This window comes from Malaclemys terrapin, chromosome 13 (assembly GCF_027887155.1).
Source record: "Malaclemys terrapin pileata isolate rMalTer1 chromosome 13, rMalTer1.hap1, whole genome shotgun sequence".
Lineage (NCBI taxonomy): Eukaryota > Metazoa > Chordata > Testudines > Emydidae > Malaclemys > Malaclemys terrapin.
In genome coordinates, this window is record NC_071517.1 from 10,265,094 (window position 1) to 10,288,266 (window position 23,173).

General features: G+C 43.0%; 1 protein-coding gene across 1 annotated transcript in view; it reads right to left on the reverse strand.

Annotated features, from left to right (window-relative positions):
• Window positions 1-3,128: 3,128 nt before the first annotated feature.
• PCTP (phosphatidylcholine transfer protein) overlaps window positions 3,129-23,173 on the reverse strand; it is a 49,860-nt gene continuing 29,815 nt past the window's right edge. The window contains exon 5 of the mRNA XM_054048001.1: window positions 3,129-3,261. Coding sequence (XP_053903976.1) covers window positions 3,245-3,261 — 17 coding nt within the window. The 3' untranslated portion in view covers window positions 3,129-3,244. The remainder of the gene's footprint in view (window positions 3,262-23,173) is intronic.

Genomic DNA, 23,173 nt, shown 5'->3' on the forward strand with positions numbered 1-23,173 from the left:
TCTGCAAAAAGTTTTGGTTTTGACAAATGGGCATTTCCAATAAACATGTAATTGAAAAATTGCCGACTGGCTCTAGTAGTTGCCCAAGATACCACAGTTAACATACACCACTATTATTGCTTATCCAAAGGCTGCTCACTCCAATGGTATAGAACCACTAACACACAGGTAGGCACTGATTCAGGGAAGAGTGCCCTTTATACCACCATGACCACCAATTTCAGGAGGGGCTTTGCTTGAAGGTCTTCTAGCCAGCTACTAACCAGGTCTGGTTCTACTCTTGAAAGACAATGGGCCAAGGTAAGATGGCAAAGACATCAAGAACTCGGCTGTAAAATGAGTCATTTCTAGTTTTAGTGAAGAGTAATGTATCTACACTGTTTAAAATAGCTCCGGGTTGAACATTTTTCATTTAAACCTTTCCCCCCCACTTACAAAGGTAGGAAATAGCCTATTACATGCCCATTGTCCTGTTATATAGCAGAGGAAGGATACAGTCCAAATGAAAGCATCCATTCTCTGAGAATGTGATTACCTCCCCCGCACTACCTCACAAAAGGCCTTATCCACAGCTGGAGGAAATCGGTGTCGCTCCATTAACTTCAGTGGAGCTATGCTGGTTTATACCAGCTAAAGGTCTGGCCCACAAAGTTCCAGGTTCTCTCTTTTAAATCATCTTTCCTATTCAAAAACTATCAAGATGATGTTTTAGAATTTCATTGCTGAACAATCCTTCAATTTCATGGCTCTCGGCATCTGTTATAGTGTAAAGCATTGGAGTCCAGATATTTTAATGGAAACAGCAAGAAATGGAAGGTCAGAAGAGTTCAGAATCCATCTATCTCAGTTCTTAGATTGTGTTACATGCCATTGAAAAGAGATAAAATGGGCAATACCAAGGCTAATGCAATGGTAGATGGGCTTTGTACCTATAATTAATTGGTTGGGGTAAAAGGATAGAAGAAATTCTACCCTCAACCTAAGGGCAGGTCATGGAACTGCTGTATAGTTGCTCTGTGTAACTGCACGTGCCCTCCTGCATGCCCCCTTCATAGAGTTAAAGGACGACCAGCATAGGTGCATGCCATGAAGGGGTGGGAGTTTTCTGTAATATTTTTTATGAGTCCTATGTTTGCCTCTGAACTTGGCATTGCTACCCAGAGGGTGCAAAAGGGTTAAGTCTGCTCATGGGGGGGCAGTCCAGGATATGAAGCATGTTGCATTGCCGTCTAGGCACAGCCAGTAGGGTTGTTATGGAACTGGTTGAAACTGACCCAGATCAACAAGGGGTCCAGAGGGAAAATGGAAGCCCCCAACAACTCCACAAATTGACACTCAGCCGTGAGAAGCTCGGGCAGGTGGGGTTGTGAACTCAGCATGGCCCTGCCTGGAGACAAAGGACTGGGAGGTGACCAGCAGGAAATAAAATATGGGCTTCTGGAAGAGACTGGCTGCTTTCTTCTGGGACTGACTAAAGAGTCAGAGAGAGACAGAGCCGGAGATGGAATCCATTGCAGCTTGGCCAATGGATCTTTCTGGCTTGGCTGATGGATTGTTCTGACTTGGCCAGATGGACTATATTTTAACCTTCATTTCTCTGTGCTAAGCTAACTTCCAATGCTCTGTTCCAAATCGGACTAATAAATCCTGCTCTGTTTTGAAAACACAGCTCTGTGTCACTGCAAATACTTGTGTAACGACAGACCCTGGTCGCCAGCAGGCAGGATTGAACTGGAGCATTGTGCATGAGCCTCTACCGCATGAGCTAAAAGCCAACTGGCTGTTAGCTAAGGCTGTAGGGCAGACTCATTTAACTCTCTCCACTAGGTAGGACAGAACACCACACCCGGGAGGTGTGTGAGTTACACTTGCTGGTGTGCATTAGTCACCAGGAGGGTATCTCAGCTGGATTGGCTGGGCAGAGCTCATGGCATGAAGCAGGAGTGCTGGAGCCCAGAGGCTCCATCTCAGAGGTGGTGTGGCTGCATGGCCGGCTCTAACAGACAAACAGGGTTCCCCCAAGAAAGTGTTTAAAAGCGGGGGCATAGTGGGTCTGTGACACGTCATTGGCCATTGTCCCACATCACCACTGAGTTAGGAGTGTGCCAGGGATGCAATGTTCTCCAAGATCTCATTCCTTCTAGCAAATGGAAAACAGCATTCTAACCTTCCATGTGTGGCCTGCATACTGAAAACACCTTGCCTCCTGCCTCTTCATTAACCCTTCTAGTAGCCGCCTATACATGTTGAATAGCAGTGGGGTTGGGGGGGTGTATGTATGACAAACCAGAACCCTGAGGCACCCTGCACTTGAGTAAGTGGATCAATTGCCCACAATTACCTGTTGCAATCTCTCAGAAAGAAAAGACTTCTGCAAAAGGTCCACAGGAGAGTCAACAACATCTCACCAACAATGAAAGGCAGCTCATAGATCTAATAATATTAGCACCGACTCCTGAGTCTCCAACCCAAAATTCCCATGGCACCGCTCCAATATCACTACCCACAAACATTTCATTTTGTACCCAGGTTTTGGATGCAGTACAAATGGCTGTATTGCTCATGTGTCAGTCCTAATGACGCCGAGGATTTCACATGCAGAGAGAAAGAGTCTTACATCTGTGTGGATTTAATAATGGATTTCTAGCGTCCTTCTCTGTGAATGAAAGCATTAACACAATAAAGTAAACAATTACATTAAACCAAAAGAGTCGATATTCTCCATGGAATCACTTGACAAGAAGCATAATAGGTAATAAAGCCCCGCAGAATGCAAACTCCTACTTTAATCATATCTGATATGCTAAAACTATTACTATCATTCAGTGCAGCAGAACCAATCTGCTATACAAATTGGGAGCAAATCCGAGTAGGAAAACACTAATTAATATAAATCAAATGCTGTGAGAAGCCAGTTGTATGTGCAGCATACAAATAAATTGCAATCAATTTCCCATGCAAAACAGCCTTCCTAGCAGATACAACCATACAGTAAATATTTCGCGTCTACAGACTACTCAGAAGTGACTTTCTAATTTGAGAGAAATACACATTAAACCATACGGCTTGATGCCAGAAACACGAAGGACTCACTTTAAAGCATAAATATTTATTCTGGGTAGTATATAGGAGCAAAGCATTTTCATCCGTTTACAATAATTTTCTGTTTGGTGAATTTACTTACAGCAATGGTGAGTTTATCTTCTCTGAAGCTGGATTTTTGTCAACAAAACACTGTTGGGCTTCACTCATCCAGAACATCTGAAACACATAACAAGAAAGATGGAATTTTTCAAGGGAAAAGGAAAATAATAAACGCCCATCAGAAAACCTAATTCTGCCTACAAAATTAGTCTGACATCTCAACTGGGAGAATCTTGACCCCAGGGATTCCCTGGTTGCCTTTTTAGTAGCTTTGCCCATACTTCCAGTCCCTTGTGATTAGAGCAAACTTTCCCATGCTGTTAGTAATTCCCATCTACTATTCACATATAAATGAGATGGAAGAACATGCAATCATCAGAACACAACACATTTTTGCAGGCTCAGAGAGGAACACATGTGCATCATGTTTAATCAGTAGAACTTACTAGAGACAGAAGCATTAACTATGATTCTCCTGGCTGCTGTCTCACATTTTAGACCTGCTGTTTCCCATCTTAGACCAGCAGTGTCATTTTTGTAGCTAAGATCCTTACTGAGTTGTCTTGTCAAACTTATTCCATTTATGCAGGTGTGTTGCTTGAAATCTGCAGATCTTCTTAACCTGTTTAATGTACCCTTTGGAGATTGGGAATTACACCATAAGAGAGAAACGTTGGTCTTTGTACCAAAGGAAACAAAAATCCCATGGTACAGTATCTGAGCATTGAAGTCATCTCTCTTCCAGGCTTGAGGACCTGATCTCCACTATGCCACTGGAGCAGATAAAACTGCCTTCCCTTTCATCTTGCAACCTGACTTGCCCTCTCAAATCTTTTCCCTGGATGCTGAATTTTCAGCAAATCCGATTGGTGAGGAGGGCTGCTCCCTACATACTTGCAGCAGCTTTTCTCATTGTATCACGCCTATCATTACGCTTGCCGAACAAAAACAGTTCCAGATCTATCATTAACAGCTCCCGGTGTTGTTACTTCTGCTTCCTTTTCTATTGCCTTGGTGGCAACAATGGGAGATTGTTCACCTTGAAAGGAATATTGATTTGTCAATGCACATCAAGCCTGTTTTGATCATAAAGTAAGGAAAGAAAATAAAGTCTCCCTTCAGTGAGCAATAACTATATTTACCATTGTTTGGGGTTCTATTCATTGCTAATGGGCAGGTTTTCTGGAGGCTTTCTTCCTTCCTTGGTAGCTTATGGGTGAATTTATTGTTCGTGAAAGCAAAGGATTTACAATACAGATTTGAACTAGCAGGAACGTGGGCAAGTGCTGTGCAAGACTCCCCTCATAGCTGCTCTACCAATGCAGTGCCTCATTCCTAGCCTGCAGCATGCCCTGCATTTCAATTCTGACCCATCGTGAACTTGCTATACACATTATTGCTCTGTCATATGCTGATGGGATGGAGGATTGAAGAGCCCAGGGAATGAGGAGGGTGGGCAGAGTGCATGGTAAAACCAGAACATTAGCTGCTGGACAGGAAGAGGACTACAAAACCTCATGAACTGAGGAAAATACATCCTTACCAAAAGCTACCAGTCTGAGCTGGGTTCTCCACAGGCTCACATCCTGGACAGTCAGTTGCACCAGTGCAAAAGCGCACGTGTAATACTATTCTGGTTTAATAGCAGTGTACACCCACTTTGCACGGACCTGTAGGGTTATGTAAGTGCAGGACAACGGGAACAAGGCACTTCATCTAGACTTTGCTTTTTATAGTACAATTACAGATTACAGATAATTACAGATCTCACAAGCATACCTTCTACCTTTACGGAAAAATCCAAGCAAAGCTAAAAACTTGGCTTGGACCTTGCTGCTTGCAGCGTTCCAGCCAATATAAGCTATAATTTGACTTATGTGTTTTGATAGCTGCTGTTGTAGGATTGCAAGGTAGAAAGCAGCTAGAAATAGGATAGGATTGTCCCTATACCACCAAGATTGCTTGATGACAGGAGACATCCCAAATTGCTCTCCCAGAAATTACTGTGAAGAATTAAGCTTACTCCGTTCGTAGGCAATAGCAATGCCATTTTATTAACTAGCATGGGATGACTTTGTAATGGGCTTTCACCACACAAGCTTAGAAAAAAAACATGAAGAACTTTAGAGCTGATGAGCTAAATTGTGTAAAAAAGGATTATTCTCATAGGCAGGCCTAAACCTCTAATGAAGAGCATGACTAACTGCACCAGGCAACATCCAAACAATGAAAGGCCTGCATTTTAGAGCGCTTGTCAGCAGCTGGACTGGGATTTCATCCTTTGGCTCTGCAGAACAGCAATTGTAATGGCATGTTTGTTAGATGCAATGCATAATTTATTAAGTCATTTAGTCTCAGTGGAACAAATCCTGAAGTTACTGTGCAGTAGTTTCAGTAAAAGGGAGCATGTAAGGACTTCAGGATTTGGTCCAGTATTAGGGTTGAATACAGTATGGCTTTCGCTGTATTTTTATCTTGACCTGTGGTAAATTAATTTGAGACAAAAGATTCTTTGGGGTCTTTGAAACTCTAGGTGTCATTTCAGCCTTATATTTTTGCCGTTAGGGCCCAATGAAATGGCTCCTGGAAGGCTTCTATTAACTTCATCAGGCATTAAGTCAAACTCATAGCTATCACTTGTGTCCAGTTTATCACCATGTTGTGGAAATATATTAAATGGAGGAACAGTATCAGGAGGCACTTTTGCATTCCCTGCCAGAATTAGTGAATCATTTCTCATGACCTCTCCAATTTCTGAAAAGTATCTAAATGCAGAGGAACAGTAATAGGAGTGTTACCTGAATGAGGTGTGCAGCATAGGCCCCAACCAGGCTTTCTGTAAAGACTGTCTGTAGCTCTGAGCACTACATGATTCACGCCAGATACAATGCACGTTTGGAGCTCTGTTTGCATATTTAAGGCCTGACCCAAAACCTGTGGAAGTCAACTGAAGACTCGCATTGGCGTCATTGGGCTTTGGATCGGGCTCTTGGGATGTTTCTACACTAGTGTTTTTCCTTCAGATTTTGGTAATAATGGTGGAAGAGCTAATGTAGACAGGCACAGATATTTTAACCCCTTTGTCATTTAACAATGCTCAGGACAGGTCTACATGACATAGGGGTTAAAATATGGTTGGTCTTATACTAGTGCTCCCAACACTGCTCCCACCCATTGTAAATACACAGCATCCCAGTGACCTAGGAACATCCACAAAATTTTTTGTAAAATATTCTTCCCTTGTTTTGGTCAAAATTCTAAATTTTGTGCAAGAAAATTTGACAAAGTTTTGAATTTTGACAAATTCCTACCATCGCTCTCCAAAGGAGTCATGAGCCAACACACAGCTGAGTCAAATCAACATAAAAAGGGGATAAGCTTGATGAGAAATCATCTGCAGACCAACTGAAAGTTGTTTCTTACTTATTGTTGCTCTAGGCCTTGGCCTATCCAACCCACAGGTTAATGGACCACTGGATTGCCTGGTCATCACTGTCCTACAAGCTAATAGTATTCATTCGGGACTCTGTCTATGCTGTCTCAGCCTTTTGCTGGCTTCCTTCTGATCTTTTCCCAGATCTTTTCCCTCATGATATCTGAGTTCAATATGCTCTGAAAACATGAACAGAGAGAGGACTGATTCATTGGAGCAGACCAAATATCAAAATGTTGCTCAGATGTATCCTCAGTTTTATAGATCAGCTGGTAGGACAGGTAACTCTTTTGTCCTAGTGCTGAGAAGTCCCACACTATGGGGGGAGGGATAGCTCAGTGGTTTGAGCATTGGCCTGCTAAACCCAGGGTTGTGAGTTCAATCCTTGAGGGGGACATTTAGAGATCTGGGGAAAAATCAGTACTTGGTCCTGCTAGTGAAGGCTGGGGGCTGGACTCGACGACCTTTCAAAGTCCCTTCCAGTTCTAAGAGATGGAATATCTCCATAAATTTCACTTTCTTTCAGTTGCATGACAAGAGTTGAAAGCCTGTTGTGCAGCACTAGATGGCAGTCACGTTACATTTTCCAATGAACTCATCTGATTTTTGCGTGTCATTAGTCATCTGTGTTGGGAACCATAAACTAAGTGCAAAATAGAAACAGATTTTTTTTTAAAGTTTGTTTTGGTCTATGGTATGAAGTTGATTTAAGCTAAACCACAAAAAGCCATTTCTCATGCTACATGCAGCATACCGCACTGCAAGGGAAAGCTGATCAGGTTCTTTGTGCCTTTGCCAAGAAAACTGGATACTGTTATCTCAGGCAATGGCAAAAATTAAACAGGGATTTATACACTTCACATCTAGCCAAACCTGTCATCATCCAGTTATAATTGACATTAATTGGTAAATGAATGTAAAACCTGTACACAACAGCAGGTCACCGAGCCACATCCTCAGCTGGTGTAAATTGATGTCGCTCCACTGAGACACAGTATTCTTGCTGTCCTAAGCAGCTGGCTGGCATTGCTGTGAGCTGTTAAACGCCTACCATTGCGTGGCTGGAGAGGTGCATCGTGGAATGTGCAAATTTTCAGTTGATATTTGTATTACTCAAGGAATAGCCAGACCCCCAACATATATATATATATATATATAGCTTCCTCTCGCCTACACCAAAACACCCCACCTTCTACGTTAAGTCTTCTGTGATGCACCAAGGAACACGTCTTAACTCCTAGCCTCAGGCTAAGAGAGGAGAATTTGCTTCCTCTGATGGTTCAAGATTAGGGGAACAGCTACCTAGAGCCATTGAAGAGAAGATGAGGCGCTCACCTCGGTTTGAGACAAAGAGCTGAGAGGGAGAGGGGCTTAGGGTCCCACTGGTGGCGGCGTGTAGGGTATATGTGAAAAGCAGACTGTGTCCACACTGCAGTGTGTAGCTACACATGGCAGTGAAGGGCAGTGCGGGGAGGCTGCTGGAGGCTTTCCCTGGTGATGGAGCCTTTACTTGCAATGGGGACACTATACTGTGGGACTTGCAGAGCAGGACACTACACTGTGTAGATATGTACCTACATGCCTCCAGCTTCCATCCAGGACACACCACATGATCCATTGTCTACAGCCAAGCTCTAAGATACAACCGCATTTGCTCCAATCCCTCGGACAGAGACAAGCACCTACAAAATCTCTATCAAGCATTCTTAAAACTACAATACCCACCTGCTGAAGTGAAAAAAACAGATTGACAGAGCCAGAAGAGTACCCAGAAGTCACCTACTACAAGACAGGCCCAACAAAGAAAATAACAGAACACCACTAGCTGTCACCTTCAGCCCCCAACTAAAACCTCTCCAGTTCATCATCAAAGATCTACAGCCTATCCTGAAAGATGATCCCTCACTCTCACAGATCTTGGGAGGCAGGCCAGTCCTCGCTTACAGACAGCCCCCCCAACCTGAAGCAAATACTCACCAGCAACCGCACACCACACAACAAAAACACTAACCCAGGAACCTATCCTTGCAACAAAGCCCGATGCCAACTCTGCCCACATATCTATTCAAGTGGCACCATCATAGGACCTAATCACATTAGCCACGCCATCAGGGGCTCGTTCACCTGCACATCTACCAATGTGATATATGCCATCATGTGCCAGCAATGCCCCTCTGCCATGTACATTGGCCAAACCGGAAAGTCTCTACACAAAAGAATAAATGGACACAAATCTGACATCAAGAATCATAACATTCAAAAACCAGTAGGAGAACACTTCAACCTCTCTGGTCACTCAGTAACAGACCTAAAGGTGGCAATTTTGCAACAGAAAAGCTTCAAAAACAGACTCCAACGAGAAACTGCTGAACTTGAATTAATATGCAAATTAGACACTATCAACTTAGGCTTGAATAGAGACTGGGAATGGCGGAGCCATTACACGCATTGAATCTATTTCCCCATGTTAAGTATTCTCACACCTTTTGTCAAACTGTCTGTAATGGGCTATCACTACAAAAGTTTTTTCTCTTAATTAAATTAGCCTCTTAGAGTTGTTAGGACAACTCCCACCTTTTCATTTTCTCTGTATGTATATATATATATATATATATATATATATATATATATATATCCTCACTATATGTTCCATTCTATGCATCCGATGAAGTGGGCTGTAGCCCACGAAAGCTTATGCTCAAATAAATTTGTTAGTCTCTAAGGTGCCACAAGTACTCCTGTTCTTTTTGCAGATACAGACTAACATAGCTGCTACTCTGAAACCTGTGTAGATGGGAGAGGCATTGCTTGGGCGTGTCAAGAGCCATGTAGGGTACATACCCTACGGATTCAGAGGTGTTTTTACTCTACTCTTCTAAAAACTGTACCTCACCCACTTCACTATTTATACTCATGCTAGGGGGGCTTATGCGGTATGTACTCTACATACATACATACATACACATACAGTAAGGACCGTGCAGTGTAGACATATGCTTATAAGTCACAGGACCAACTTTCAAATGAAGATGGGGGTTTGTGATGGGACCCGCCCCCATGCCGCTGACAGCACATCTAATGAGCAGCCCTGCACTCGGGCAGTGCCAATTAGACATCTGTAGAGCATGCTGTGCTTGGAGAAGGGCAGCTTTAAAAAGATGAAGCTGGCTACAGATCTAAAGGGGATGGTTGCCCATGAAGAGAGGATGCTGGAGATTGCTAGGGAGCCTAGCAGAAAGGGGAGCGACTAGCCTTCTCTTTCCCCCGACTTGGTTTAGGGCAGACAGACACGGCACCCCTGAGCAGGGATCTGGATGTCTGCTCTCCATCACTGCCCTGTTGCTGGACCTGAAGAGCAGTACCAGGGACTAGAGATAGATAGACTCAGAAAGGAACCTGGGAGAGAGCTCAACAGCCACAAGGAACAATGAGCTTGCCCAGGAGTGGGGGTTCTGGAGAAGACTCATGGGCCAGAGACTTAGGGGATCTCTACACAGCAACTAAACACCTGTGGCTGGCCCGTGCCAGCCAACTCAGGCTAAAGGGGCTCAGGCTGTAGGGCTGTTTCATTGCTGGGTAGATGTTCGGGCTCAGGTTGGACCCTGTGAGGTGGAAGGTCCCAGAGCTCAGACTCCAGCCTGGGCCCAGAAGTCTACACAGGAATGAAACAGCCCCGTAGCCCGAGCCCAAGTCAGCTGGCACGTGCTAGCCATGGGTGTCTAGTTGCTGTGTAGATACAACCTTGAAGAGATGGCAGCCAAGCCCAGGCTAAGAGCTGGTGGGCTACAGGATTCTGAGGGCAGTATGAGGTGGGGAGGGAGGGGACAGGGTGTTGGTCTCCATGGGAAGGGGAGGAGTATGGGGACAAGGATGGGAAACTGAATTTTCTGAACTAAATATTTTCATGATTATTGTGTGCAAACAATTATTTCTGAATGGGGGGCCGATATTCACTACAGCTACTCAATATTTTGCAAGCAATTTTTTTCCTTTTTCCAAACAAGAATTTTTTCAGGAAAAAAAAAATATTGACATGGTCAATGTTTTTCACCATAACAAAGACGACAAAAAACTATTTTTGGAGGGAAATATGGATGAAAAAAATAAAAATAAAAAAAGGATACTTTTTTTATTCACCAGAAACCTGGGTTTCAGTAAACATTTTTCCATAACAATTTCTATAATATTGTTCATAAAAACTTTAGGGGGAGGAATTGAAAAAACCCACCCACCCACCCAAATCCTTTGAAAGGAAAATTTCTTTGAAATGTAAACTCCCCCCCCCCCCCCCACACACACACAGTTTTTTAATGTTTGACCAGCTCTTATATTGGGAGATTGTTTTATTCAGTTCACTCCTCCCCACTCCTGCCTTGGAAGGACGAGTGTTTGGGTATCTTTAGCCAAAACTCTGGAGGCAGCACTGGACTGGAATCCAGGAGACTAGATTCTATTCCTTGCTTGGCTGGTGACCTTTGGCAGATCATTTCATTTGGGGCCTCATTTTCCCCATCTTTATAAAAGATAATGATACTGACCTACTTTGGAGAGCACTTTTAGATATACTGATAAAGAACTCTCTCTAAGAGCTAGCTTTTGTTATTTACTATTATTAAAAGACAGGTCATCTCATTCTGTGTTGACCAGACTGAGGTTTCCATCCCACCCTTTGGGCTCATGCCTCACTCTATAATCCTTTAATCGGCACCCAGTGCAAAATCAACATGTTCTTCGAAAACAGTTTTAGTGACTGCAAGGTGTTTGCCAAACACAACCGCTCAGTGACTTTGCTTTCACACCATGTCTTCCTGCCCGACCCTTGTATCTGCTTCTTCTATTTAGATTGGAAGCTCTTTGGGGCAGGGTCCTTCTCCCCCCCAACATGAATCCAGCAGGGTTGGAGATTAGATAGATAGATAATATAGACCCGTCCATCATCATCATTCCTCCTTAGAACCACAAAATTTGTTGTCAGACTCTTATTCTGGACCCAACAATATACTGATTGCCATCAACCTCCAATTTCCTAGAATTCAGTGCTATCCTATTATTTCAGCCTCACTACTCTAATAAACTGCAGGGAACTTCCTTAAAATCCTCCTTGTGTTGCATTAACAGGGACTATATTTTTCTTTAATGTAACGGAACTCACAAGGGCAGATTCTGATACCCTTGCTCATTACTGACTGGCACTTTTCTCCATGAGAAGATCAACTTTGGTGCAACTCTTCATGGAGCAAGGTATCATTCATCAGCACTAAAAGGATCAGAGTCTAGCCCAAAGTGATTGAGAATAGATAATAAATAATAATGTCTAGCACGTATGTAGTGCTTCTCATCCATCAATCTCAAAGCACTTGATAAAGAGGATCAGGATCACCATCCTCATTTTAGAGATAGGGAAACTGAGGCACAAAGAGGTGAACTGACTTGCTCAAAGTCATCCAGCAGGCAGAGCCAGAAACAGATCCCAGATCTCCTGAACTGCATCCACGAGATCAGTGGTTCTCAAAGCTGGTCCGACGCTTGTTCAGGAAAAGCCCCTGGCGGGCCGGGCCGGTTTCTTTAGCTGCCGCGTCCGCTGGTTCGGCCAATCCCGGCTCCCACTGGCTGCGGTTCATTGCTCCAAGCCAATGGGGGCTGCGGGGCGGCCTGCACATCCCTCAGCCCGCGCCGCTTCCTTTAGCCCCTATTGGTCTGGAGAGGCGAACCGTGGCCACTGAGAGCTGCAGTCAGCCAAACCTGCGGACGCAGCAGGTAAACAAACCAGCCCAGCCCGCCAGGGGCTTTCCCTGAACAAGCGGCGGACCAGCTTTGAGAACCACTGCACCAGATCACACTGCCTCCCATTAAAGAACCCATCTCTGCTCCCACTGAAGACTGTGTCAAGCTTTCCATTGGCTCTAATAGTGCAGTATCAGTCCCTCATTCAGTCGTGCAGGGGGGCAAATGAATGCTCATGAACAGATCCCCTCTGCCCCAGTGCCATAGATCAGTTTGATTTAAAGGAGAAAGCAGATAAATTGTGCCATCTTCTTGGTTCAAAAGGAGCTTTTGCGGAAAGGGTAGGTTAGAGGATATGAGATAGTCTGATGGCAGGAGAAGGTATTATTTATGATGGGCTGGTTAAAAAGATGATTTATAGTTGGAGAAGCAAACCTGGTTTTTCACAGAATTGACATTATTCCACATTGCAGATTTTTAGCGATACCTCCTAGGTACAGAGAATATGTAAAAGCATTTAGGATCTGATCCAAAGCTGACTGAAGTCAATGGAAGGGCTCCCCACATCCACTGATGGCAAGGGATCAGGGCCCTAAAGGCTTGGATAAATGCTTTTTATTTAGCAGCTAAATAAATAACCTAAAAATGTGCCACTACCTGCGCACTCTTTATTTTGCCTAAAACAGCAATAATTTAAACATTTTCCCTTTATCCCCTCCCCCAAATTTGTAAAAGCCAATTGACAATCTAATGGGGCTCACTAGCACCATAACACCCCAAATGTCAAACAGATCAAATTCAGTTTCTTGGAATTGCCAGCATATTGTGCTCTTTGGGAATTGCCTTCAGCAGCTGGTAAAAACCTCACTTTTCTTATGAAGGCAAAATAGCACAGTGCCATTCACTGCACTGCTTTGCGGATTGCCATCTGTGATCAGCACCAATGACAGGCTACAGGTGTTGCTGATATGTTAATCCTGGCTACAGAGCTGCTGAGATGTGGCAGTTAGCATCTATCAGTCCCCAGGAGGTAGGAAACAACATTCTAATCTCCCTTTCCCTTGCTGTGATGAACATATTATTAATGCATTTAGTGAGATACCAGGAGACAAAAGATAATACTTTCACTTTTGATAGTGCAGTATCACCTTTGCCGATTGAGGTTAGAACTGGAGATGGAATGTAATCACTATGCAATATGACAAAAAAGAAAAGAAGAGAAAGGAAACCCACCTGAGGCCACTTGTGGTCATTTACTTTAAGGAGCAGAAATGGTTACATGGTCTGAATCTGCTGCTAAATTTATCTTTACTTGCCCTTTTATCACTTACCTTTTTAGTAGCACATGACTGGAGAAATAATTTCTTTCAGTGGATCACATAATATTCTCAGCCAGGAATGAAGCAAACATCACAAAGCTTAGAAATCCCTCTTCCATGATCACTCTTTGCGCGTCTAACACATGTTCCATCCAAAATGCTTTGCAAACGTCAATCTCCTGTGTGATCATCAGCTTTTATTTGACAGATGAAGTGGAGGCACACAACTAAAAGTGACTTTCCTAAGGTGACATAGCAAGTCAGTGGCAGGGCTGGGAAAATAACCCCATAGTCCTGATTCCTGGCCTCACTAGCAGAGTCAGGATTACATCCACAGCTGGTGTAACCCCTTAGCTAATGGCAGGGGAGCTATGCAGATTTACATCAGCTGAGGATCTGACACTAAACACTCCCCTTCCCGGCTATAGGCATATTAGGCTGATTTTTAAAAATAGCTCCATATTTTTGAGACCACAATCAACTATGTACCCAGATGGTAACCTGCAGCTGCAATTAATTGTGGCAGCAGGCACTTGGGGGTGCAGTGTTGGAGGCTGGATTTTAAACTCAGGCTCTTGTTCTGCAGAAATGAAAGGAATTTCTTTGTCATTTAGCTCTGTATTTATGACCTGAATCTGCAGGATAGTCATTCACACAGTACAGCATGAGGTTCCCACATACAGTGCTCTTTAGGGAGAGCAAAGATTTCTGATGTTGCCCTTTGTACTGTTATGGTAACCCGGCTGACAAATGAGCTGCCAGGTAACTGAGACAGTTTGTTGTGAAAGAGAATAAACGTCTATAGACTGGAGAAAGTTAAACGGGGAGTTCTACGGACCAGGAATCATGGCCAAGGTTTTTAAAGGTGCCTAGTGATTTTGGATGTCCAGCTTGAAATACTTGAAAAGGGAGCCTGATTTCCAGAGGGTAGATGTGCTGTTGCCAACCCCAAGTAGTCAAAAATCATGTGGCAGGTCCCAAAAAATTTTGAGCAGATTTAAAAAAAAAAATCAATTGTTGGGTTTGTTTGTGTTTAGCTTCTGGGTTTTGAACTATAGGGTTACATTCAGGTCATATTTTCAAGCTTTTTTCCATAGCCTCAGGGGTAGAAACTTTCATTAAAAAAAAAAAACCAACTGAAATTCTCACGTATTTGCATGACTTTAGGAGCTAGAGCTTTTAGGATGTCACCACGTATGATCAGACTCATGCTAAAAGTCACAGGACTTCAAACACTGGGGCTGCGCTGCTGTTTCTGAAAAGCTGATCCCTTTACACTGTGCCTGTTTGGATAGTTAAAAAATATATATATCACTAGTGGTTTTTGAAAATCTTGGTCCTGGGCTTTTGTAATTCACCAAAATACTCTCACAGTGCTCTATAAATAGCCATCAATGAGTGAGATGACTATGTTCCCCAGCGCTGGATGACGAAGTACTAGGAAGTCTAAGGATATGTCTACACGTCAAGCTGAGGGTGTAATTCCCAGCTCAAGGAGACATACCGGTGCTAGTTTCCCTTGAGCTAGCGTGAGCATCATTAAGGCAGCACAAGCTGTGAGAGGGGCTAGTTGCCCTGAGTATATTCCTATTCAAGACCCCAGGGGGCAGGGAGGGCTTCAGCGCCTGAGGTGGAACGTCTACATAGCTATTTTCAGCACCACGACACGAGCCCGAGTCTGTTGACCCACTGATGTAGATGTGCCCTTAAAAACCTCCCAGCTGCTGGAATCATGTTATTACATAAGAATCTCAGCTGTGCTTGTTTGTTTGTAAAGTAAGTTTCTAGCCCTCATGGTTGCAGAGAAAAGCTTGAAAATGTGAATCCCAAAGTCTCTAATGCCAGAAAACAAATCAAAACTAACCCTGCGTTATTATTTTTTAAGTTGCGTGGGTTTGGGCATCTGACTGGTGATTTTTTGAATGATTAGGGTTGGCACTACTGCAGGGGCACGTGCCCCGGAGGCATCTGCAATAGAATTTACAATCATGTTAATTAAGAGGTGTTAAAATTCATCTGCCCCACCCCAAGAAGAGATCCCTTTCTGGTACCTGACATGCTCCTCTCAGAAGTTGCCACGGGCACTTAATGAACCAGGGCTCATCCCCTGGATTTCATGGCTACCTCAAGCTTCCTCTCACCAAGAGAGGTATAATTTTGTCTCCCCACAGGATGAATTAGCAAAACCCCCATCATGTTCTTTTTTTTAAGCCAAATCATTTCCCACCTCCATCTTTTCTGGTTTTCTTCCAATCACTGGCGAAACCATCGAGAAAGCATCAGGAAAAGGAAACCAAATGCTGATGTGACTTCTCAGATAAAAGAACCCCACTGTGTCTGTGTTGCTTCTATTTCCAAGCCCAGGCTGATGTTAGAGTCTGCACAGCGCCGGGTGCAGTCCGTGCCCTGTGGTGCCCTGGTTTGTTTTACTCTACCTGAAGCCCTTTCCTCATGCTTTGATCCTCCTTCCTGGCCTACAGTGTTCTGGTACCCAGCTTCCTGGAGCCTTTCCTCACTGGTCAGCTCTATTTTGGTGTTCTTTTCCCTGGCTCACTGCACATACATGCCTTTCTGCGCACGGGTATGTCTGTTTTCCTTCACCCTCCACATTTCAGACTTCAAAAATTCCATCCTTGTGCCCTCTGCCAATTTCCTCACCAGTGTGAGCATGCCGGGTCATTCTAGAATGCGGCTTCCAAATGAGACTGCTGAGTTAGAACTACCGTCCAGCTGGTTAGTAAGCATGATTTTTGTTTCTGGGCTGTCTCAGGGTAACATGCTGGCAGATGAAGCCCTCGAATCCACTGATCAATGAAGATCTCTTCTCCCATGCAGAGGCGATTGATTCTGCACAGAGCTTTACCAAAGCGAACGTCACATTTAGGACTAATGTATTCATTATCAGGCTGCAAAGCCCCTTTGTTTTCTTGAGCTTTGGGGGAATGGTTTTGATCCCCATTTCTTGAAGCAGCACCTGGGATTGGTTTGTTTTATTTAGAGACAGCTTTGGGAATGGGGGAAGAGGAGGAAGACATTGGCTGGGATTTTTATTGGGCATTACCACGCAGAGACTAAAAAAAATCTGTTGCACTAAAAATCGATGTTGAGTATCGAAAGCTCACTTAGGACTTTTAAGTTGTGGCTATGCCAGCTTGTGCTGGAATTCTCCTCAGTTCTATCAGCTAAGCAGAATCATACTGGCTTACAAGGTGAATGGGAGTCTTCAAGGAACAGCAAGACAGCGCAGTGATGTTGGTCAATAGGCAGAGGGTACCAGGATCAATACTAAATCCATATCCCAGTAGGGTTTTGGGGATACTGCATTGCTGGAGAGCTGCAGCAGTTTGTTTGTGGTATCAAACTGCAGTTTTAGTTAGGTACAGTGTCCTGCCGCACTTTCTACCCCAAAATACTGCACATCTTGCTATTAAGCAGCTGTGGTATTCCACACCTGCTGGTCTGGATTTCAGTGACGTGTGAAGTTAACCATTAAAACAAAGTTGTTGTTTTTTCCAAAATTCTGTGTTTTTAATTTTTTTCCACATCATCTCCCAAACAAGTTTTACAGTTTTTATTTCTCCCTCCCCTTACTCCCTTCCCCCCAACCTGCTCTCTCTTCCCTCCCCTGTTCACTAGCAAAAGAGAAAAGACACATTTACAATTTTAGCATTTATTCATTAAAAAAAAAAAATCCAGGAATATTTTAAATTTTTTCTTCAAAAAAAGTTTGAAATGAAGAATTTCAACCAGCTCTACTATATGTGTATATGCCTTACTGACCACACAGGTACATTGTGAGGCTTAATTAGGAAGTGTCCCCTCTGTGCCTCAGTTTCCCCCTCTATAAAACGAGGAATGAGATACTGCCCTCTCATGTAAAGTGCTTTGAGATATGTGATGCAAAGTACTACAAGAACTGGGTATTATTAATGAAGCATTATGACTGCACATTAACCAGGCTTTAAAATTCACAAAGAAGAGGACACAAAAGGCTCTCTCATTCTACATAACACTACGGTGTGGTTATGAAGGAGGCTGATCAAAAATTGTCAAACTTTGCAATTGGCATTTTAGTTGATATTTCAAACTTCAACAAAAAAGTAAAATAGATCCCTTTTTTGGACCAACTATTCAGCTAGTCAAAAACAGGCACATTTCAAAATGTGTAAAACTTTGATTAAAAAAAAAAGGGGAAGAAAATACATGAAATACTATTCTTGGTTTTGTTCTGCTCTGCTATTAAGATTTGTGAAATGTGCTCTCATGGAAATAGTCTGGTAAGACAAGTTATTTTATTAGATCCCTTGAAACACAAATGCTATACTTGCTTAGAGTGATTAACACTGACTAGATTTTGTCTGTCTTTTTTAGTATAGCATATTCTCAGCTTTTTCTCAACTTTCCCATTTGCTCCTAACACACATAAGCATCAGTCTCAAAATGTATAATCATTACCTACTAGTGTAAATCAAACTATACAAAATTCATTCAGCCACTAAATAAATATTTTGAGAAGGAAAAACAAAAATGAGGCTTTAAAAAAAAGTTTTTACACACTACATTAGAACTCACTGAGCCAAAAATAAGTAGGTGGGTAGAGGAAGATGTTTAGAATAATTTATGCACTTTATTCACCACAGCAGGAAGTGTGACTAGGTTGGTAGCATGCTGGGCTAGAAGGTCACAAGTTCAGGTCACATGCTGGGATTTGGGCTCATACCAAATGCTGACACTTACAGTACAATATTGAAAGGGGAAGGAAGCGGTAGTAGCATCTGAGAGTGAGGTGCTGTGATGGCCGCTAAGCATTGATTTGAATAAATTAATTTGTGCCACAAAGGAAGATTCCAATAGGGAATCAACACAATTTATTAACCTCCCAGCACTAGATGTTACTGGCTAACCTGGGAGGGGGGTGCCAGGAAAGCCTGACTTCTAGTTTTAAGGAATAACTGTCCCTGTCTGACAGAATCCCATCATATTAGACTAAGGATTTGGACCAGTAATTTACTAACCCACCCCATCCTGGCTCCTTGCTATACCAATCAGTGTGTTGTCTGCTTACAATACTTGCCAGGAAGACGCAGGTTAAACTTGTTAACGTTTTGTGCCATGCTTGAATTTCTGGTTTCTGCATTGATCATCCCAGGTGGCCTCCAGCTCTATTCAATGCATCCAAACCTGGCTTCCCCCTCAGCGTTACCCTTCTCAACAGGATCTACAGCTGCTAGATGTGACAGGAAACGAACAATAGACGCGGTTGTCAATAACGTGTTTGACTCTGCAACACACACCTGGTTTGTCTGCTTCTGCTGCTCCACTATCCTTTCCCAAAGCAGTTATCCCATTATCCTTCTAGCTAGTGGGGGAGGGGTTAGTATTCATATTAACCATGTGCAGCAGAGAGCTGAAATTTTGCTTTCATTAAATCAAGTTTTTAGACTTTTCCGCTAAAGAAAACAATGCAGTGCCTCCGACAGCCTTTGTCCACAGAGTCACAGAATTTTCCTGTTCTTGGCAGGCTTTTAATGTGGATCATATTCACAAGATCCCCAGCGCTGACTCTCACTGCACAAAATGGGAATTGGGCTTATTCAAGCTGCTCGAACGAGGATTGTGGATGGTACTGGAGCCTTCCAGCTGCACAAGTGTGGAAAGCTTCTGCTATGTTTCTTATTATTAGAAAGTCTGAATGGTCAAAGCAACCATTCTATAGGTAGGTGGTATTTTCAGAGGTGACATAAGCAGATGGCTGGTTAGTGTGCAAAACCGCCACCGTGACAAACAGGACATGGGTTAACATACAATCATTTTAAGATTTCTTCTGGTAAATTTTTTTGCTTAAGGATCCTCATTGTGGTATTCATTCCGCTCCATGGTGACAGCCTGGATTGTTAACCTACCAGTTAAACTATAAAGCCGGTATCTTTTCCTGCAGGCACTTAGGGCCCAAACCAACATCCGCTGAAGTCAACTGGAAGCTTTCCATTCAGTTTGAATCCGGTTGTTAGGGAGGGTTTCTTACACTACTCTCCTCACTGAGATATCTGAGCACCTGTTGAAGTCGCAGAGGCAAAGGGGATGGAATACAGGATGGACACTGGGAGGAGTAAGATGATATTTACCACTAAAGTGGATGATACACTAAGGAATTGTACTGCAATGGCAGAGAGCGAGACCGAGCTGTAACTGACCTAGCCTTAAGTGGTGCATGGGGCTTATGCTAACTGAAATCTTCAAAACAGAATGCAAGTGAGTCATAGGTAGTGGCTAGGACTTAAGTTAGCCCTGTGTATAGAGAATAATTGCAACTCATTTGTATCATGATTTTCACTTACTCACAAATGAGACACTCTTCCCAACTAGTCCATGTACTTTGTTCATCGCCACCATCTTAAAATGGTAGTGTTCATACTTGAAGAGGAGGGAAAGCACTTTATACCCATAATTCTCTTATTGCATCTTTATCATCTTTCGGGATATCTTTCATTGAGATACAGCGGGTGTTTGTTTGGGCTATGTTGAAACATCAAAAAATAAACATTTAAATAATTTTTAGAAAGGCTAAATGGATCCATTGTCAATCCAGCTGAAATCACAATTTCCTAAAGACCTCACACTAACAGCCACAGAAAAGGGGGTGATTGCTGCCCTTGTATCCATATTAAAATCCTTCAGACAGGCCGTTTATTGTTCCCGTCACAACTTTCCAAATTAAACCAAGAATTTGATTACACAGTAGCTACTGAAAACAGATTTTTTTCCCTTCTTTCCACAAGCAACTAAACAGTGATGTGTGATGAATACAACATCAGATGTTTCTATTAAACTTAGCTCTCCATCAGCTTCCATAGTGACATAAATATGCAATGACATTGCATTTGGTTTATTTTTAAAGACCTGGAATATTAGGTCTGAAGTAAAATTACACCTATCTCATATTACCAGGGAACAAAAAGCCATTGTATCTATGTGTATGGCAACTGCTTGTTTTAATCAGAGACTACAACTAGAAAAAATACTTCAGTATCGTTCAGTTTTTGAATGCGAGAGCCTTATTCATAAAGCATCTTAGAGCTCTATTCATGACTGATAAATATTGATCTTGTGTAAATTACATGAGGGTCATGTGAATTTTTCCTGGACAACTTGAACAAAAATTCCCCCTTTGTGCAGGGCATAAGTCACCATGTATTATGGGCTGGGTAGCACAGAAGTTAGATGGAAAAAAAAAAAGAACACACTGGTAAGTCATGTAGAGCCTAAAACTGCCCTCCCCGAGCTTGGCCTGAGAAAGGAGTGCTTTTAGCACATTCCTCTGCTAATGTAGCTTCATTCCCTATGGCACATCTACTAATGAAGTAGTTCTCAACCAGGGTACACATACCCTTGGGGGTACACAGAGGTCTTCCAGGGAGTACATCAACTCATCTAGATCAGTGTTTCTCAACCTGGTGGGACAGGTTGGGGGGGGAGGGATGAGGGGTTCACAAGCTCAGGGCAATTGCCTGGGGGCCCCACACCACAGAAGGCTGCATGAAGCTAAGTTACATGCTTCAGCCCTGGGCAGCGGGGCTTGAGTTTCAGACTCCTGATAGGGGTACAGTAGTCTGGAAAGGTAGAGACCAATATACCAGTGCATTATCTAGGCTGGTGTTAAGTATCCTGTGTCATGTGGCCAAAGAATTATTTTGCATCTCTGCTAGGAGGGTTGCCAATATAGCTACACTGGCAAACCCTTTCCAGTGGAGACAAGGCTGGAGATGAAATTCTAATATAATCACCAGACTCCAAGAGCTGGGGCCTTAGATATGGGCCAATAGTGCCTACACCTTAAGCTGGCCCTGCCACCATTCTTCCCCAGGAATAGCTTTCTACAATCCAAAGAAGGAGAGTCAGATGCCAAGACTACACAGTCAATCTAACCAACATGGAAAGTGCCCAGGGTAACATGCTGGCAGATGAAGCCCTTGAGTCCACTAATCAATGACGAGCTCTTCTCCCATGCAGAGGCGATTAATTCTGCACAGAGTTTTACCGAAGCAAACGTCACATTTAGGACTAATGTATTATTATCAGGCTGCAAAGTCCCTTTGTTTTCTTGAGCTTTGGGGGATGTTTCTGATCCCCATTTCTTGAAGCAGCACATGGGATTGGTTTGTTTTATTTAGAGACAGCTCTGGGAATGGGGGAAGAGGAGGAAGACATTGGCTGGGATATTTATTGGGCATTACCACGCAGAGACTAAAAATGTGTTGCACTAAAATCTATGTTGAGCATCAAAAGTGCCCATGTATAGCAACAAAGACCAGCAGTACAAAAATAGATATTATCTATGCTCTAATGCTGTGAACTTTTGAATTCCAGTGCAAGTTTAGTTACTTTCTCCCCAAGTTGTCCTCTTTCTTTCTGGAACACACCAAAATGTCACTCTGGACTTAGACAGACATGAATAAAAGGAAAGATGGGGGGGAAAATATTTAGTTCAGAATCAGAAATGAAAAGTCCACAGTGGCCAATACAGATGCTCAATACCAAAATCTTACACATTCCCATTAACAGTAGGGAAACTTGGAAAGGCTGGGTTCGGATGAACACTCAGAAGCTTATCAGAACTTTATGCAAAGCTCCTAAATTGCTAAAATTGAGCTTCAAACCAAAAGGAGCACAGGCTGCCTCGGAGGGTGCCAGTGCTACTTATACTGGTTGCAGTTGGACTGGAAAGCCTGTGCAAGCCCTGAGAAAAAGGACATGGGCCTGATGCAAAACTCACTAATCAGAGACTTTCCATTAACTTTACCGGGCATTGGATCAAATTCCAAGTGCATAAAACTCTATTTTGATTTAAAGTTAACCAAACTTTTCCAAGGCTTAATATGAGTTTTGCTTTGCGGAAAAGAATTAGTGCTGATTTTCTTTTTGTGGGGAGGGTGGGTTGGGGAAATAATTCATCTTCTCCCTCCATCCCTGCTTTCCATACAAAGCAAGAGAGGGAGTGCAGGATAATGGAGATCAACTTTTCCAAGCCCCTAAAACATATGAGGAAAAAAAAAAATAGTATTAAAAATGATTTAATGTTTGACAGATTGACAGCAACTGGCTTGGCTTGTATACACTTTGCTACAGCAAGACTGCTTCTTCTGCACTGTATCTGAGTTCTTTACGAGCCTGTTCTGTCTATATAATCTTCCTGCAAAGATACTGTATTTGAGTTGGAAGGCAGGGTAAGAGAAAGATTCCCACTAGACTAATGTCAACATACTGAATGATGTCAGACATGTGCTCATTGTAGAGCTGCCTCTCACAAGATGATGTGCAAAGGGAAACACTAGCTGTCTTTGCTCAGGAAACATCTGGTGGATACTTCAATTCTCAAGCAGGTCATTGGCTGTTTTATAACTTAGTGGAACAGAAAAGTGTGGGAAGACAGGGGTATAGCCCACTGATATTATTCTGCCTAGTGGGCAGCTACAGATTTAAAAAAAAAAAAAAAAAATAGATGTGAGGAAATGTCCTCCCTTTTACTGCTTCTCCGGGGATTTGCTCACTGCCA